Source organism: Emydura macquarii, unplaced genomic scaffold (genome assembly GCF_026122565.2).
Source record: "Emydura macquarii macquarii isolate MOO-44397 ecotype Brisbane River unplaced genomic scaffold, CSIRO-AGI_Emac_v2 contig_306, whole genome shotgun sequence".
NCBI classification, from domain to species: domain Eukaryota; kingdom Metazoa; phylum Chordata; order Testudines; family Chelidae; genus Emydura; species Emydura macquarii.
In genome coordinates, this window is record NW_027130443.1 from 14,505,179 (window position 1) to 14,522,148 (window position 16,970).

Here is a 16,970-nt window from a genome sequence, read left to right on the forward strand (position 1 = left end):
CAGGGGAGAGTAACTGGAAATGAGAGGAGCTTGACAGCAGTGTTGGTGAGAGGAGTGAAGGGAATCTGCAGTTGGAGGCAGAGAACTGGCTTTCAGAAAGGGTGAGGAGACAGAGGAAGTGAGATGTAGGTCATGGTGCGCACACGGGTGGGCACACCTGCCCGGGGGGGAGAGGTTCTCGGGGTGTGTGCGCGAAGAAACTGGGATCCCACAGGTCCTGCAGGACCCACTGTCATAATAGTGGGAGTGGGATAAAAACAGAGTGGGTATTGTGGGTGGGGATGGGATTTAAAAAATAGTCCTCCAAAGCCACAAACACGAACACCCTGGTCAGCAGCTGCTGCTCTCTGACCACCTAGCTCTGAAGGCAGTGCCACGGTCAGCAGCAGCAGCACAGAATTAAGGGATTAATTACTCAGATTACAAGTAATGGAGGGGGGAGGGTGCGTGACAAATTCCATGAATGGTAAAGGGGGCACGACTGGAAAAGTTTGTGCACCACTGATGTAGGTCATGGGTTGCAGCAAGCTTGTTACGGGCAAAGAAAGGAAAGGAAGGCATGAATGGGAAATATTTGGTGATGCCAGGCTAAATTATACTCTAGCTCCTGGGGCTGGTCATTCATTTGCATCCTTTTATTTAAATAGGCCAGTTGTCAATGCCACAGATGCAATTCTGGCCTTGAGCCTGCTGGCTGAGTTGACAGTATCAGCTAGTTCTTCAGCTGATTTCAGGATTTTACTCTAGAATCTATTTGATCAAGTTGGGATGTGAACTGCCACACAAGATCTTTACACCGAGGAACAAATGGGCAGTGTAGTGGAAATGTGGGATAAGGAGCCTTGTTCACCTCTAGAAAGTGTAAATATTTGCTTTATTTGGACTATGCTGGGAAGCACTGGCATGGATCATGATCAGTTCAAAATTAATGAGGCTGCCTGTGCATCATAAGGATTGTGGGAGCCTGTTCACTGTTTACGGTCTCCTTCATTGATATACTATCTAGAATGACCCTTAGTGCTATTAATTCCATTTTAATTGAGAATGGTAATCACCAATTTATCAGTTGCAGTTTTAAAAATCCTAGTATAAAGTAAGTTTTGGTTTCCTGATGGATAGTCCATCATTTTCTGGGCATGGAATTTCAAAATGTGGAAGGAACTGGAGAAATTGTTACACTGCGTGTCATTTACATTATGTGACACATCAGGAAGATCGGGTAGTGAACATGCAGGAGTAGTAAAAATGTATTTCCAAAATATTCCTTAAAAGTTTCAGTATCAGCAGTTCTGAATTAAGTAGTCCCCTCTTGAACAGAAGACTATGAACTGTAATTCCATCTGAAGGAACAATTTTATTACAACATAAAACTTTTTCTGAATAAATGCATATCAAGACCAGGTGTTCAGTACAATACAGGAAGACAACGTCCTGTTAACTCTTAAGACATTTCCCATAAAATCCTTTTTATACAACTTCTGAAACGAGTTTTATTCTTACATAATAGTTCTCCAGTCACTGTCCTATGGAGACTCCTTTACACCCGGTTAGTGTAAAGGAGATGCCCATTTTTATTTTTTTTTCAGAACAATGCTAACTTCCTGAGTGGTTAATAGAGAAGGCAGAGGAAGCAAGCAGAACACCAATCCTAAATAAGAGAGATACAAAAAATAAAATAAATAAAAAAGGAACAAGCAATTCTGCAGAAACAGGGTTACAACCGAGAGTAACTGTTGGCAACAGCAAAGACATTTCATCCTGTGTCATCGTCTAGTAAAGAACCATTTCATTCACTAAACCGCAAGACCAGAAGTGCTTCTGTGCCTCCATAGGCTGATGATGTGGAATGAATACATGCTCTTGGCCACCAACATGATTGTTTGCTTGTTCTCTGGGTGAACTACTACAAGAATTAACACAGGAGAAGCAATTTAAAACAGCCACACAGAAAATAAAATTCCACTTAAAATAAATAATCAAAATAGAAATCTAGCATCACTAATTACTCTGAAGTCTGGGGTAGGAAAATGAATCATTTTACAGAGGGATTTGTGCTACAAAATGGCATAGACATTAGCATTATACAAATAAAAAAAAAATACCACTCTGACAATGTTGCACACCTGCTTAGATATCATTGCAATACAAACTATACAGGGAGGGATATAAATAAGTGTTTTGACAAAAAAGCCCAATACTTGCACTGTGTCAGTTTCTGCAAACACTGCAGTTAGAAAAAACACACATGCATTATCAAATGTAAACATTTACATCATATAAAACCTTAGAAATGCTGGAAAATGCCAGAGGGATTCTTACTTCATACAAAATCCACCAGCACAAGAGGGAAAGGGAGTTCACAAATTACAACTAAAGACAACTGAGAGAAAACAGAATGGAGTTTATTACATTTTTAATAACAATTTAGGGCTCTAATTAAATGCTCTGTTCACTCAAAAGCCTCTGTGGAATGTCTGTATGTTCTGAAAGCACATCCGGGAAGGTTTTAGAAACTGGCTTTATGCAGAACTGCAAATCACTGAAACTAAACAAAAACTCCTAATATTTGCATCAAGATACTGAAACGTGGCCCAGGGAAGGAAAGAAACAAACGGATAAATTCCAGTTGTGCTTTTCCTAACCAACTCCATGTCATACAGAACATCTCAGAAAAGATGATCAAGCTGATTAATTTATTTTGGCTCAGAGCTATTTAAATCTCTCGCTACAAGGAAAAAAAAGCATTAAACACAAACAAAAACCCTCCATACGATTATAAAAATCAATCCTGTCTAAAACAAGCAGTCTGAAAACAAGTTCCTTTCTTCTTCCCAATCTGAATAGTCACAAGTAATTAGTAACCCTTCAGCTAATTTTCATTAGGCTCAGACACACAGGTCCCTGAATGAACTTTGAGGTCTGACAGATTCAGTAAACCCCTAACTTGCCTACTTATTACATCTTCATTAGCAATCGTATTTGCTCACCCAAGGCCTGAAGGAAAAAAAATAAAGGCTTCAGAGGATAGGAATAGGCCGTACAGTGCTGTAGTTTTCACGTATGAGATACAAGAGGTGATCATACAGACTGGTACAAACCTCTACCACTGTTACTATCTAGGTTTTGCCTATATGTCTAAAAGTACAAACTGACCATTGCATGGACATTTAAAAGCATGCCCAAGTTTTCAAGTAGTTTTTGGAAGTCAAAACCACAAGAATTCTTTTTTTTTTTTCCTTTAAAAATTTAAAATTGGAAGGTTTGTTTTTTTGTTTTTTAGTCAAATGTTGAGCTGTTATTAATGTGGCAGAAATGCACAAGAGCTGGGGAGCACCAATGAGTCCCTGAAAGCTCACATCATCTGTCCAGATATTATAAAAAGACCCCCAACACTAGAAACCCAGCACAACAGATGCAAAATCCCAGCTATTATTTTCTGTTTGAGGGTTCAGTTCCTGTCCCAGTCCTGGAACAAGGCTGACGACACAATAGAAATTGCCACTGGCACATTCTATTTGTGTTTTGTTTCTTAAAGAATATACACTTTCCAAATGGAGTTAGGAGAGCTTCCATTTGGAAAAGCTAGACTGGCAGATGGTACTGCCCTCCCCTACTCCTGAGAGTGTGGTTACATGGGAGAGAGGAAACGGACATACCTAGGGTAGAGAACACATGAAATAATTAAGATCAGCTTAGTTGATGAGGAGGTTTGAATGGGGGATTGGGAGAGATGTTCAAGACTTTTTTTTTTAATGGAAAATTAACAAATCTGCAAGTTCCTCTAAAGGCATCTCTTCAAGTGCAATGTTCCCTCCATTCCTAGTTCTACTCACAGTAAAGAGCTTAAGAAGATACCTCTTGTCAAGTCAGATTTATAGTCTTTCCTGTTCCCCTTTAACTTGAGAGCATGATATGAATGGGACCAGGCTAGCCAAGAGCAGCTGGAAAACAGGAAAAGTTAAACATCAGGTGCCAAGAGGTAATCTGCACTTGGCTGTTTATTCAGCATGTAAAGCCAGTGAGCGGGATTTGTAAGGCTCTCTTTAGCTGAACAATGACAGTCCTCACATGTTGCAGCTTCAAGGAAAGGTCGAAAGCTCTGAGGGACATTAGCCAGTCCAGACTTTGCTTGCTCATTATGTCTAGCCCTCTGATTTTAACTAGAAGGTGCCTGAGGACAGGGGGACACATAGGACCTAACAATGGACTTTTTCCATTGGGACTAGAGGAAGATGGATATTTCTCTTGGGCTAATCTCAGCTTTTGGTTCTTTAGCTGTTGTCAAACTGCTTCTGAGGCAGCATCTTCCGATTCCAACTGATGGAATCCTGGAGTGGCTTATAAACTTACACAAGAAGGCACATTCTAGCCCACCATATCAAGTTGTCTCCATCACATGATTTAAAGGAGCCTAACCCCTTGGTGCATCTCCCCTTGCCAGCAAGTGCCTCAAGTGAAAAATTTCTCAACTTCCTCAGGGAGATTCAGCTGCTAAAGAGTCATTTGAATCAATCATCAAATGCCAGGAGAGCATCTCATACAACTAAAAGATGCACATGATTAAACCACTCCTGATGAGCCAGGCTGGTGATCCTCACTACCATGAGACAGACCTGCTCAGTGAAGATGCATACAGTATGTGGTTGACGAAAGGCGGTTTCTGTCGACCTAACTGCACAGTGTAGACCTGGCCTGAGCCCAGTCCCTTGCTCTGGGGAGAGGAAACACAATTAGCACCTAGGAGAGAGCAGCTCACCTCACTGTTCAGAAACCCGTCTGGCTGAGCTAGCAGTGACACTGGAAGGCTCTGAATATGTTACACCAAAGCTTACTTAGCCTAGAAAGATAACTGCAATGTGGAATGAACTGGAGGGAACTTCTGTAGGTTACTAAAACATACATTTTCTACCCTAAACACCCTGGCTTACATGCAGCATGAATTAGCATAGATGGGAACTGGCCACACACAACAAGGTAGTTTTCATTCTCTCTAACACACAAAATCAATCCCATCTTGGCAGACGTGCACAGAGGCCTGGGGCCATGCTGCCTTTTATCAGTACAACTGTTTCTTAGAATTGGCCAAGTCAACGAGTCAAAGAAAAATAAGTGGAAGAGTAATGATTCAGAACACATATTAAAGGAGTGCTGTTGTTTTAGAAGTACACAGGAGATTCTGGGGGAGAAATGTTCAATGCTAGTGACACATAAGTCAAGGTTTGTTTGGGATTTGTTATACTTAATTCATACATTCCTGCTGGGCATCAATCACACGCGTATCCCCTGCCCAGGAGCATCATAAAACAATAAAGCAAAAATTCTTCCCAAATAAACATACTGGGGAGAGGGAAATTTATGCCTAGCTCTGGGACATCTGGCATGGGCAAGAGTAGAGTACGAGACTAGACGGACCGTTAGTTTGTTCCAGGACAGGAATCTCATCATTGTAAAGTTACTGCTTTTTCCTTCAATGAAGACCACTTTTCTGGGAAGAAGAATAAGACACCCACATAAAGATCAAAGCACCAGGACATATCCTGCTGTGCATATCCCAGTCAAAAATGGTATTTTAAAGCTTGGCTCTTAACTGTTTTCTTTGTGCTTTGCCACCTGAAACTGACACTAACAAAAGGGCAAAACTAGTGGTTCTTAGAAATGATAGAAAACATATAGTGCATTTCAGAGGTGGGATTATAAACACTTCTAAAACAGCAGTAATGCTTCCCCTAATACAAGTCAGTTGAGATGCCCTCAGATGTCTCTTCTTAGCTTATAAAAGTAATAAATTAGTTATAAGGATTCACGTCTAGTCCTTTCTATTTACAAGGCTTTAGGTCCTGCTAAGGAAACGCCATCACAACAAAACAGCTTCTTAGCTCTACAAAAATATGGACATCTTTCCAGTTAGTACAAAAACCTTTTGTAAGTAAAGTTGTCAGATTATTCCCCACCCCCTGCCAGGTCTGATGTTAAAAATGTTTCAGATGCATTTACTCTCACAAAATGCAGGAGTGTAATTTGAAGAGCGCATCTCAGCAGCTCGACGGCGTGCCAGTCTTCAACACAAATGTGCTTTTTCTGGAAGCTGCTCTCTTATGGAGTTCACAGAGCTTAGGTCCTGTCACTTGGTCGCCTGTTCAGTGGTTACTTTTGCTCAATTTGTAGCTATTACTCATCTTTGATTTTTTCATGAGCTTGATCATGCATCTTTTGTTGATTTGCAGCTTCAGTGCACTCATGCTCCTGCATTCCTGAGCTCTCCCACAACTTCAGCCTCCGAGATGCTTTGCTCAGCTGGGGTGAGCCCACCCTGTCCTTACTACAACATGTCCTATGCAGGGACCCAGAAGCTGGAGAGGGCTCTTGCTCTGCAGAAAACTCTCTCTGTTCCCTGTTCTCTCTCCACTGGGAGGAGACACACTTGTATTCCACAGCTGTAGTTCCATCCATTTGTTCAGTATAAACCCTGGCCATCAACTGGATGGGGTAGGACCCTTGGCATTCCCACTCAGCTGTGTTAGTCTCCTGTTCATCGCTCTCTGACCCTTGAACTGCTATCTGGGGCACCAGGGTAGGCAACTGCTCTGGGTTCGGGGGCTGTGAAGAGCTACCAAATGCTGAACTTGATCCAGTCTCTACCCAGGAAGCTGCATGAGGAACACGTCTCCACAGGGCACGCTCCTGGTCTGGCTTGGCCTCTGCTTTCGTGCCATCCTCACTCACAGGCACCAGCTCTGGCTCATCGAAACTCACTTCTTGGACAGCTTCTTGCTTTTTAAAGGAATCCCTGCGCTCCGACAGGTTCAGCCTCCTCATGACAACGACCTCCTGGTCACGGTCGTGCCTTTCCCCTGTCCAGTCTCTCATTCGGGGGGTCCCTGGGTAAGCTGCAGCACAGTGCTCTCCTGGGAAAGCCTGGATGGGAGTCTCCCGCTCCCCCAAAGCCTCCCCCGTCCCGTCTCCTGGAGGCATTTCCAGTGTGAGCTTCCGGCTGCTGATGGTTTTCTTTTCTGCTAGGTACGTAGCGATTTTCTCAGTGGACTGGACTCGTTTTAGCAGAGGGGACCTAGGGCATTCGGCACTCCTGGGCCGAGACACTTGCTTGACAATGGTGGGGGGAGACAGGGTCTTGCCCTGGAAGGAATGAACGTTTTTGGTGTAACTTGGTAGTGGTGATGGGGATCTCTGGGGGGAAGGCGGCTGTGGGACTGAGGAAGGAGTACACGCAAGAGGGGATGGGGGAATGCTGCTGGTGGACTTTCGGCGCCCCACCTTGTAACGCTGACCACTAAGCTTCGGCACGAGTCCATGGAGAGAGCTCGGTCTGATGTGTCCTGCAGGAGAGGTGGGGGTGCTAGAGGATGGGGAAGTGCTCTGTGGGGAGACAACATCTGCCAGAGAGAGAGAGAGAGAAAGAGAGATCAACACACCTGAGAAGGATGCTCACATTCTGTACACATCACATGTGTGTACAGGTCAAGTACAGGTGTACTTGGGCAAGGTCGGCATTTCCAGCATCAGTCTCGCACATGGTGGGCTTGAACAAGATGTCAGCCAAATCAAGCCACTTTTGAATGGTTTGGAACCTAGCTATCTTACTCTGAGGAGCATTGCAATCTCTCTCCAAGTTACAGGGGACCCATTGGTTCCACTCACTGCACATGAAAGCAGCTGCAACAGCAGTCCCTCTAGTGCTCCCTCTTATTGTACCCTGTGCTTTTATACGCGGCAGTTCTCCTTCCTTGTCCCTTACTGTGAACTTGCAGGGAAATGTTCATTTACTCTGGAAAATTATTCCCAAGATCCACCATGATGATCCTCCAACATGTCAAGATATCTTTTGAGTGGCAAGTTAGCAGTTGGGACAGACAAGCCCTTTGGCGCAAAGCATTGTCACCTAAATACATAAGTGACAGACACACCCATCTGTACAAGTTAGCATATGTGTTGTCCTTTGGGTAGAGTAGGCTTAGAGCGTCCACACACCCCACAGTGAACCATGCAGACCCAGCTGCATTCCCAGCCTCGATGCTGCTGCACGAATAGCCTGAGGGCACACACACCATAGCTGATTCCACATGCTATACAGCCATGTGCACCCATCCATAAAATGGACAGAACACAGGGGGAGCCAGTTCATCCCAGGCACTGGCATTCATAAGTACAGGCCATGCAGCAGACGCCACAATTGGATGAGTGATCACAACTATTCCCTACCTAGTGGGAGATCTGGAGCAGGGCTGCGGCAGGGAGTTGTAGGTCCAGGAGACAGACTGTGTGTGGGAGACCCTGGAAGGCTCTCACTTGATGACAGAGAGTGATGGAGGCCAGATGAGAAGCTCCGGCTGGTGTGCAGTACAGTCGTTTGCTTGGAGATCTTTTTGAAAAGGCACTTTCTCCTTTGAGAAGAATAAAGCCGCAGGGGCAGGTTTACATGGAAGAGCCCATTAGAAACAAACTGCACAAAACCTCCTTTTATTCCCTTTGGGCATTAAAAAACAAGACATCTCCCAAGTCTGGCTTCTAGGGAGGTCTACAACTACAGGCTGAGTTTTCAGCCAAGACTTCTGAATGTCTCAGGATTCTGCACTCTATGAACAATGGGGAAAGGAATTTACTGCATCACCATTTCAGACAAAAGATGCCTTATAAAACCATTCTGTAGCAAGCTACGAAGAGCCAGATCTGCCAACAAGCACATACAGGAACCTTACCATTAAAAGTTACTGCAGCCATTAACACACAAAGCATTTTAAAGGAAAAATCTGTATTATTTGCCCATGACGTCCATAGTCTGTTTCACTGAGAGGTCAACCTATGTTCCCCAGGGCATGCTATACCATGGCACACTACCAGACACTGGGGCATCAAAGAGCTGAGTAAATTCCCACCCCTTTTGTTTGTGTGAAACAAGGAGATGCTGACCCAACAAGAAGTATAGGAAGGTGCTGGTTCTCTTTCACTAATAATGAGAGGTGGCATTCCCTAGTTAGGAGAGTTTCTCTCTGGTGAAGGCAGCATTTAGACATTTTCCTTCCCCATCTTAGGTGAATAAACTCATAGCTCCCCAAGATGCCTCAGGGCTTGCATGCTGGCTTCTTGTCAGAGCTACACTGTGATGCCCCCTAATGGAAATCATCCTGTTCCCCATCATTCTGCTCACCGGTCCTGACTGTCCCTTTTCCTGCTTTTCTTACTCCTTCTGGCCATCCTGGTCTTGGAACTGGTTTTCCGAGCAGGACCAATTTTGATAGATGTGTTTTCAAGGGCGGTGGTTCGCAGCGCTACTTTGTTGCCACTCTGTGAAATGCACAAAGTGAGTTGTTGTGACACTTAAAACACAACCCTGTTTACAACAGATTCGAAGGCCGGAAGAGACCATCAGAATCATCTTGCCCGACCTCCAGCGGAATAAGTGACTTGGTCCACAAGCCTATAGCAGGAGTCATTGTCAGAGTTGGGATCAGGACTCAGTCTTGGCTCCCATTCCACTGCTCAGACTGCTAGACAATGCATCACTCACAGCATAAACCTCCCTGTTAGTATGTTAGTGAGGAAGCTTAGCTTCCATTGCAATGTGCTCTCAAACTGAAGCTTAAGTCTCCAGCACAGCTTACTGAATGCACCATTGACCTGAGGGTCCCCCTGTAATTAACCATACTGAGGAAGGATGTAAACCTCATTAAAAATATAACTTCCATGGGCCACTATAGGTAAATACGTTCGTCTCACTGTTGCTGAATGAGGAGACGGGACTGTAAGGGAATGGACCTGCCTCACCTCAGGACCCAGTCAGTGGAAGCACAAAGGTCCCAATCATCCCATGAGAATTGCCTTTTGAAGAGATGGATGTTTTGGGATGCCAGCATCCATGGGCAGAGCTGCAATTCTGCCATGTGATCTCCAAGGTAAGGGGGTTCTCAAACGTCGTCTTAATGTTTTTGGATACCACTATGATGGACGTGCAGCTGTTCTGCAATAATCTATCAATACTGTATGCTGACCTGGTCACTGAGACACTACTGTATTCATATATTGGTCTAGTTTAATTGAGGACTGTAAGGAAAAAATAGCAGGAATGAAAACATAGCTCAAGATTAGCCACAGCAAACATTTGATGGTTAAGAGACATTGGCTCTGAGGACTGAGGCTCAATCTCCTGCTGAACCTACAGGACTGGTTTTGTCCAGAAGGGTCAAAGCCCATGAACACAGAAGAACAAAAGGACTACAGCAGTTTAAAAGGGACACGCTCTCAAGAGAAGGGTAATTATTTGGGGGATACCTGCTGGAGGTGTCTGAAGAAGGCCTGCCTATAGTACCATTGGGGTTGTAAGCCACAGACATATGTGGAGACTGTTGTATTAAAAGCATCTTTTCTCAAAGAGCTTTGTTCCTACTGTTAAAATAACAATAAGTTTAAGAAGTCTGTTTGGCCACTGTACACCACTGATCACACAATCCCAAAGGGAAGAATCGCGGGTGTCTGAACTCATTTGGGCCTGCTGGGTAAGCATAGCCCATACGCAGGAGGCTACAGCCCAGGACCCAATCTAAACGTGAAAGAAATGCGAAATTACACCCTGGGATAGGCAAAGTCATGAGGCCTGACACCTGAGGGGGTGCATTAAGAGACCAGATGGGGCAGGTCTAGCTAGCCCTGCAGCCATGACTATCTTCCCACCCCTTTGAGATCTTGTAGCCCCACCCTCCTCCCATTTAGGATCTCATAAAATACCTATGGCAATTCCAATGATTGCTTACATGGGAGACTACAGTCTGCTGGATTTTCAGCTTCTTTTATTTGAATTTGGCACTGGGAAGTAAGAAGGAGCAGCCAGGCCCCAGTGACCTGCCAGCTCTGCACATACCATGTTTGAGAACCTCTGCTCCAGGGGAGCAGACACAGTATGCGAGTTAGAGCCACATTGCCGTAGGGCAAAGCCAAGCAATCACAGAGAGAGTGTCATCTCTGGACTCCTGCTGATTTGTGAACTCCCTCTCTCTTTTAGATAACTGAACAAGAAGTTTGCTGCTCAAAGTCTTGAACAGGGGCTTGCTCCAGGGGACTCTGGAGGCATGTGTGGAGGGAGCAAAGTGGTAGAAGGAGCTGCATAAAGAGAGCAAAGCACACTGTCACGTTTACATCCAGGGCAGACTTCTTACCTTCAGCAGCAGCTCCACAACATCCATGTGAACTAACCCCAGCACAGACTCTCCATTCACATGTGTGATGAGATCACCAGCTCTCAGCCCAGCTTCCTGGGCAGGGCTCCCATCTTCCACACTCTGGAATTGAAGAACCAGGAAATGTTACGTAGGCATATCCTCAGTATTCTTCACACAGCGTTTAGGTGTGTAGCATTGAATCCTTCATGGCCAGTTGATTCCGCCTCCCTCTGCTCTTGAGAGAACGTTAGTCCCTTTTCAGCAGTACTGTTTGGGATGCAGAGCACTGTGCTCTATGCAGCACAACTCTGCTCCCTTCTCAGGCAGACTCCCCGCATCAGTCACTTACCCACACCATGTGATGCACTGTGTACACATCGCTATCCCCCATGTACACGCGGATGGCACGTAGTGTGAAGCCATATTTCTTTCCAGAGCTGTGGATGATGATGGGGGGACGCAGGCTGGTGATGCTGAGGGAGGAATCTCTGCTCGGGGATGAGTCGCGAGAGGATGGGTTGGAAGAGAGAGAGTGTGGGGAGATGGGGCTCACGAGGGCTCCACTGCCAAAGTCATCTACAAACAACAGACAGTGTTCCATTGCACCCTGCTCTGAGCCGCGGGAAGCCAGTCACCCTCACTCCAAATAGGAACGGGGCTGCCAAACTCTGCTGTTATTAACAGAACTTGGCCTGGCTGACAATCATATGCAGAAACTTCTTTGCCTGTGTGAAGAGCACTTCAGTCCACCACCCCAAAGGAGCCTAAAATATCACTTCCTTACCACTGTGCACAGTTTGTTTCCTTTTGCTTCCCTTTCACCAAGAGCTGGTTCCACTTTCTGGCTCTTGTACAGTGTTATTACGTACATGGGTCCCCACTGCCAGGGGGCGCAGAGGAACCCAAGAAGGAATAATTGAGCAGGAACTGCCTGGGGTAACGCTTAAGCTGGATCAAGTGTAACACAGAGGATAAAGGCTAGGCCCGCCGTTATGGGGCAGGGCAGCTGGGGCCGAGGTGCATGTGTCCACATGTTAGTCTGAAACCCCTCACCTGCATTCGTTAATTACACATCTAACACCAGGAGTCAGATTCACTAGCTGCTTCCCACTGACCTGAGGTGATGATCAGGGACAAGGCCGAGACAGAAGCAGACTTAGGCACTCTGCTTCCTGGCATGTTCTTTGGACTCCCCAGCCTGCGACCCAGCCCAGGCTCCAGGCCTCGTGGGGTGGGGTTCTTGGTGCCGGTGCTGTTGCTCCGCAGGCGGATGCGGTTCAGACTGATGATATCAGCTGGGCAAAGAGGAAGGGGTCAGCAAGCTAGTACTTCTAAGGGGCAGTAATGCCACTGCAGAGCCATTCTGCTGCTGGCCAGAAGGGATGATTCCTAATCATTCCTTGGAGCAGTATCAAGTCTCAGAGCTACTGTCCTTACTGTCACTTCCCACTCCCCACAGGTGACATCATTCCACGGGAGCTGGCAAGGTTCAGACTCTGCTGCTAAGCAAATGCCCAGCCAGGGTCGTCTTGTTCCTAAGGGGTTATTCCCACACGTGGCTGTCACCCCAGAGGTCCCATCCCCCATTTGGCTCCCTTGTCCCTCAGTTGCTCCCTCCTAGCCTGTCAATGCCTCTTCAAGGGCACATGTGATGCCACCAAGTGATGCAAGCTTGAATGCCCACTCACTCTGCACAGTGCAGGCTGCTCAGAGCTTAACACTCAGCTGCTCTGGAGGTCTCCAACTGTACCTATCTAGACAGGCAAGAAAATGATGGGGAAGAGAGAGAAGCGTAGAATCTGCATGCTGTACCAACAGGGCACAAATGCAGAGCCTCTCACGCCTGCCCTGGAACCTCGGGGAGAGGGGAGTAATGGGGAACCCTGGAGCTAGGAGTCATTGGGAGCTCCCCAGTAGGCTGGGCCACTACCAGCCAATCCAGTGTAAATGCCCTGCACAGTGTACATAAGCTGCTTCCCCATGACACTCTGCCCCAGACTTAGCACAGGGCTTGGCCAAATGGCAACTGTGAGGCCTGGTGCGCCCTGAATAGCCAGCGTCACCACCCGCAGCCCATATACCTGATAATGCTGAAGACTTTGCTGCTCCTCCTGCCCCTGCCTCAGGGTCTCCCAGCACAAATATCGGCCGCTCAGCTTTCAAAGAGCCTGCACAGGGGCTCTCATCCTCGGAGGAGAAAGCGAACTTTGGCATGGTGTCCAGGCTGTAGGTGCTGGTGAGGGTGGCAGGGCTGCGGCTTTGCTCCTGCTGGGAGGAGTAGGCCGTTGAGCCGCAGGACGTCCATGATCGGAGCCTGTTGATAGGACAGAGATGGTCTAAGAGAGTGACAGAGGATGGGGACAGATGAAACAGCATCATCACCATACCACAGGTCACAGCCCCCTCGGGGCCCCTTCTCCAACTTCAGAGATAACTGGACTGCTAGCAGACAAGGTCCCTGCTGTGGGGACTTCACCATCTCATTTAGGATTCTAGAACAGCCTTCTAGGAGCAGGCCTCACCCACTGCTAGGTCTCCTGCCACCCCTTCAGCAAGGGGACTGCTGGGAGCAAACCCCTGTATTTTACCTAGAACAGAAGCAAAGCCTAGTACAAACAAGTGGAAGTGCCCAGGGCTGGCTGAGCTGCCAAGCCATAACAACAGTGTGAGGGTCCACACACTCCTCTCACCCCTGCTGTTTTTCTGCCAACCCATGCTGCCTTCGGGAGTTTGCGTTCCCCTACCGGCACAGTAGACTTGTGCTCCATGGAAGGAGATCTGGACAGTGTGCATCAAGGACACCTCTACTTGTACATAGCCAGTTCAGTCAGACCTCTGCAGCATAGTCCCTCCCAGCTCACCTTGTCTCTGTGCCCAACAGCCGGCTCTTCTCTTCATCTCCTGAGCTCCTGTCCCACCGCTCTGTCCTGTCCTCTTTCTCCTCACCACGACTGCACTCGGAGGATGAAAAGCTCAAGTTGGAGTGAGCTGCCAGATACTCAGAGCTGCTATAAACCTTCAGCAAAGAGGTCACACGTTAGATGCCAGCAGAGGGTATGGTTCAGCCAGGAACCCAGGGCACTTTACACGTTATGGTCCAGCCTCTGCTGGCATAACTCCACCAAAGTTACTGGAATTACTGAAGCAAATATTTTGACGGCATGTCTAAAGGAATCACCCACCCACCAATGAAATGCAGCCATCTCTGAGGTGAGATGCAGTAGCTGTTTAACAGTGCACAGTAACTCCACACAATTCAGGACAGAGTGAAGAAATCCAGGAGGATTCTAGGGAGCAATCAGCCAAATGGGACACTGGTGAACACTCCAGGGTTAATTCTCCTACCCTGGGGCATGGGGCTTTGGGATCCTTATCCCAGAACAGTCAGGATCCAGACTTGAACTCTTATGAAGAACAGCACCTCTAGCAACACATGCCTCCTTAGCACCAGGCTGGGTTGCTGGTTAAGAGCTCACTCAGAAGGGAGAGCATCCCCGCTTGAATCAGCAGCAGCCTTTCCCAGAGCAGTCCTTGCAGAGCTTTCAACATTGCTCCTGCTGGAAGTGAGCCAACAATCTGGGCTTTCCCTTGCCTGGCAGAGCTCAGAAAGTCCATCTCAGGTCACTAGTAAAACCTGTGCTCTGGCAGAGAGTGACAGCTGGGGGCTTTGGATACACAAGACGGGAGAAAGGTCTCTCTATACCCCCAAACCCACTTGGTTCCATAGGGACATTTCCAGTACCTTGCTGAAGCGGTGAGAGCACGACGAGAACTGGCCGATTTCTACTGATGATTCCTCATCGTTAGTTTCTTCATCTTCGGAGCCCAAATGGCGATACCTTTCAGAGCGAGCTGAAAGCAAGAAGGTATAATGCAGCAGGGATGGCCCTCCCATGAGGGTGGGTCACTCCTCCATGGAGCTACAAGCACAGCAACTTGGCTGCACTCATCGTTTACAGAAAATAGTCAACATCTCCCCTGCTCTCTGCCAGAGCCCCTCACTGCAGAAATAAAGGCTGAAGCAAGTGATACTATCACTGTCACATGGTACCAGTTCAGAGGGGATCCAGCTGGCCCAGTGAGATAGATCTTGCTTACAGTGCCAGAGGGCCCAGGTTCTAGGTTCTAATCAAAAGCGAAAGTTATTTTCTTTTGCTAATGCTAGGAAGCTTTGGAAGGGATATTAAAGCTCATGCTTCGAAGTTTATGCCAGTCTCTAGATACTAAGGGTTAAGTTTCTTGCACCATCCTTTGACGTGTCTGGTTCTGGCCACTGTCAGACAGAATCCTGGACTAGATGGACCATGGGTCTGATCTGGTCCAGCAAGTCCCATGTTCCTCAGTGTGTGAAGAGAACATGCTTAAACACACCGAATTTCTAAGTAATTAGATTACCTGTGTCACTCACAGCCTTGCAGGAGTGGAGGAATTAACCATGCATTTTATAACCCCCAAAGTGCCCCCCAGAGAGCCTCAGGTTACCCTGCATGCAACCCTATACTCATTTAACTCCAGCTTTAACCCCTGATGCACCACGTTTTTGTCAGCTGCGTGGCTGCACGAGGAACCAATGCCTTTGCGCATGCAAGGCAGAGCAGTGGGAGCTTCCTCTCTATACGCATCACTGGGGTTCCCAGCAGGAACAGAGATGGTTCTTTTCCACTTCCCAAGGCAGTTGAGGGGACCAAAGCAACCTGCAGCCAGAAAGCCCCTATACTGCTTGTTAGAGCCAGAGTAACCATCCCCTGGTGCCTGTTTTCAGTCTGTGTGCAGAATCCGACAAATGAACCCTTCCTGCCACAGCCCTCTGCACTCAGCCTGATCTGTGAGTCCTTCCCACTGTGCCTGGCAGGTCACGCATCGAGGAGATTGTTGAGCAAGGGGCGCTATCAGCCAGGGGCTTATATGGGCAAACCTAAGGAGCTGGCCCACACGTTGGCACTGCCGCTTGAGGAATGCCCAGGAGAATTTCACTCTGTGCAGCAGTAACTTTATCCTGCTCTGAATCATCCATTTCTACAGCAAAGGCACTGTCAGAGATTTGCCCATAGCTTCCTGGAGAGGGTTTGTCTGTTCTGGACAATCTTGTCCAGACTCACTGCTGGGACAGTGGAGTCAAACAAGAGAAGTGAGCAAGAACTGGCCTTACTGTCAAAGTAACTGGTATCGTCCTCAGCTTCCAGCTGGGGAATGAACTCGGCCTTCTGCCGCAGCAGCCCATTCCAGTCCAGGTTGTGGAAGAAGGAATGCTGTTTCACCTCATGGGCGCCACCTGGTGTCCAGCACAGAAACACAGGTTAGAGCAGGCAGGACGGGTCCCAGAGCTGGCCCCACAGCCCAGCAATACTCCCACTTTGGAAACAACTTTATTTTTATGTGACCCTCAATCCGGATGGCATGGATAGAATGGAACCAGCCTAGTTTTAGACTCCCATTGTTAATCCCAACCAACAAGGTTTCACAAGACCTAATCCTGTCCTTGGCCTCCCCAACACATCTCCAACAACGGGACAGATTCTGCTCTCGGTTACACCAACAAAGAGAAATCCAAAGTAATTCCTTGAATTTACGGAGTTACGTGGCTGGAACAGAGATAGAATCTAGCCTGCTATCAATATTATTGTTGGAGCTGTCTCATTAGCAAGGCAGAGAACAATGAGCAGTGGTTAGAGCAGGCAGAGACAGCGGACCCTAAGGCCAGAAAATGCAGTGGCACTGAGCTGTAGCTGTGCCTGGGCTGTATACACCCACAGAGGCTGTATACATCCACAGTGCCAAGCCAGCAAATGCAGGAAGGTGAAG

General features: G+C 47.2%; 1 protein-coding gene across 2 annotated transcripts in view; it reads right to left on the reverse strand.

Annotated features, from left to right (window-relative positions):
- Positions 1 to 1,334: 1,334 nt before the first annotated feature.
- The window catches only part of MAST3 (microtubule associated serine/threonine kinase 3), a 68,116-nt gene continuing 52,480 nt past the window's right edge, over positions 1,335 to 16,970 (reverse strand). For both annotated transcript variants that reach the window (XM_067561008.1, XM_067561017.1), the window contains 10 exons: positions 16,318 to 16,440; positions 14,911 to 15,020; positions 14,030 to 14,184; positions 13,250 to 13,482; positions 12,284 to 12,463; positions 11,518 to 11,744; positions 11,166 to 11,288; positions 9,164 to 9,300; positions 8,218 to 8,399; positions 1,335 to 7,391 (listed from right to left, as the gene is read on the reverse strand). In XM_067561008.1, coding sequence (XP_067417109.1) covers positions 6,169 to 7,391; positions 8,218 to 8,399; positions 9,164 to 9,300; positions 11,166 to 11,288; positions 11,518 to 11,744; positions 12,284 to 12,463; positions 13,250 to 13,482; positions 14,030 to 14,184; positions 14,911 to 15,020; positions 16,318 to 16,440 — 2,693 coding nt within the window. In that variant the 3' untranslated portion in view covers positions 1,335 to 6,168. The remainder of the gene's footprint in view (positions 7,392 to 8,217; positions 8,400 to 9,163; positions 9,301 to 11,165; positions 11,289 to 11,517; positions 11,745 to 12,283; positions 12,464 to 13,249; positions 13,483 to 14,029; positions 14,185 to 14,910; positions 15,021 to 16,317; positions 16,441 to 16,970) is intronic.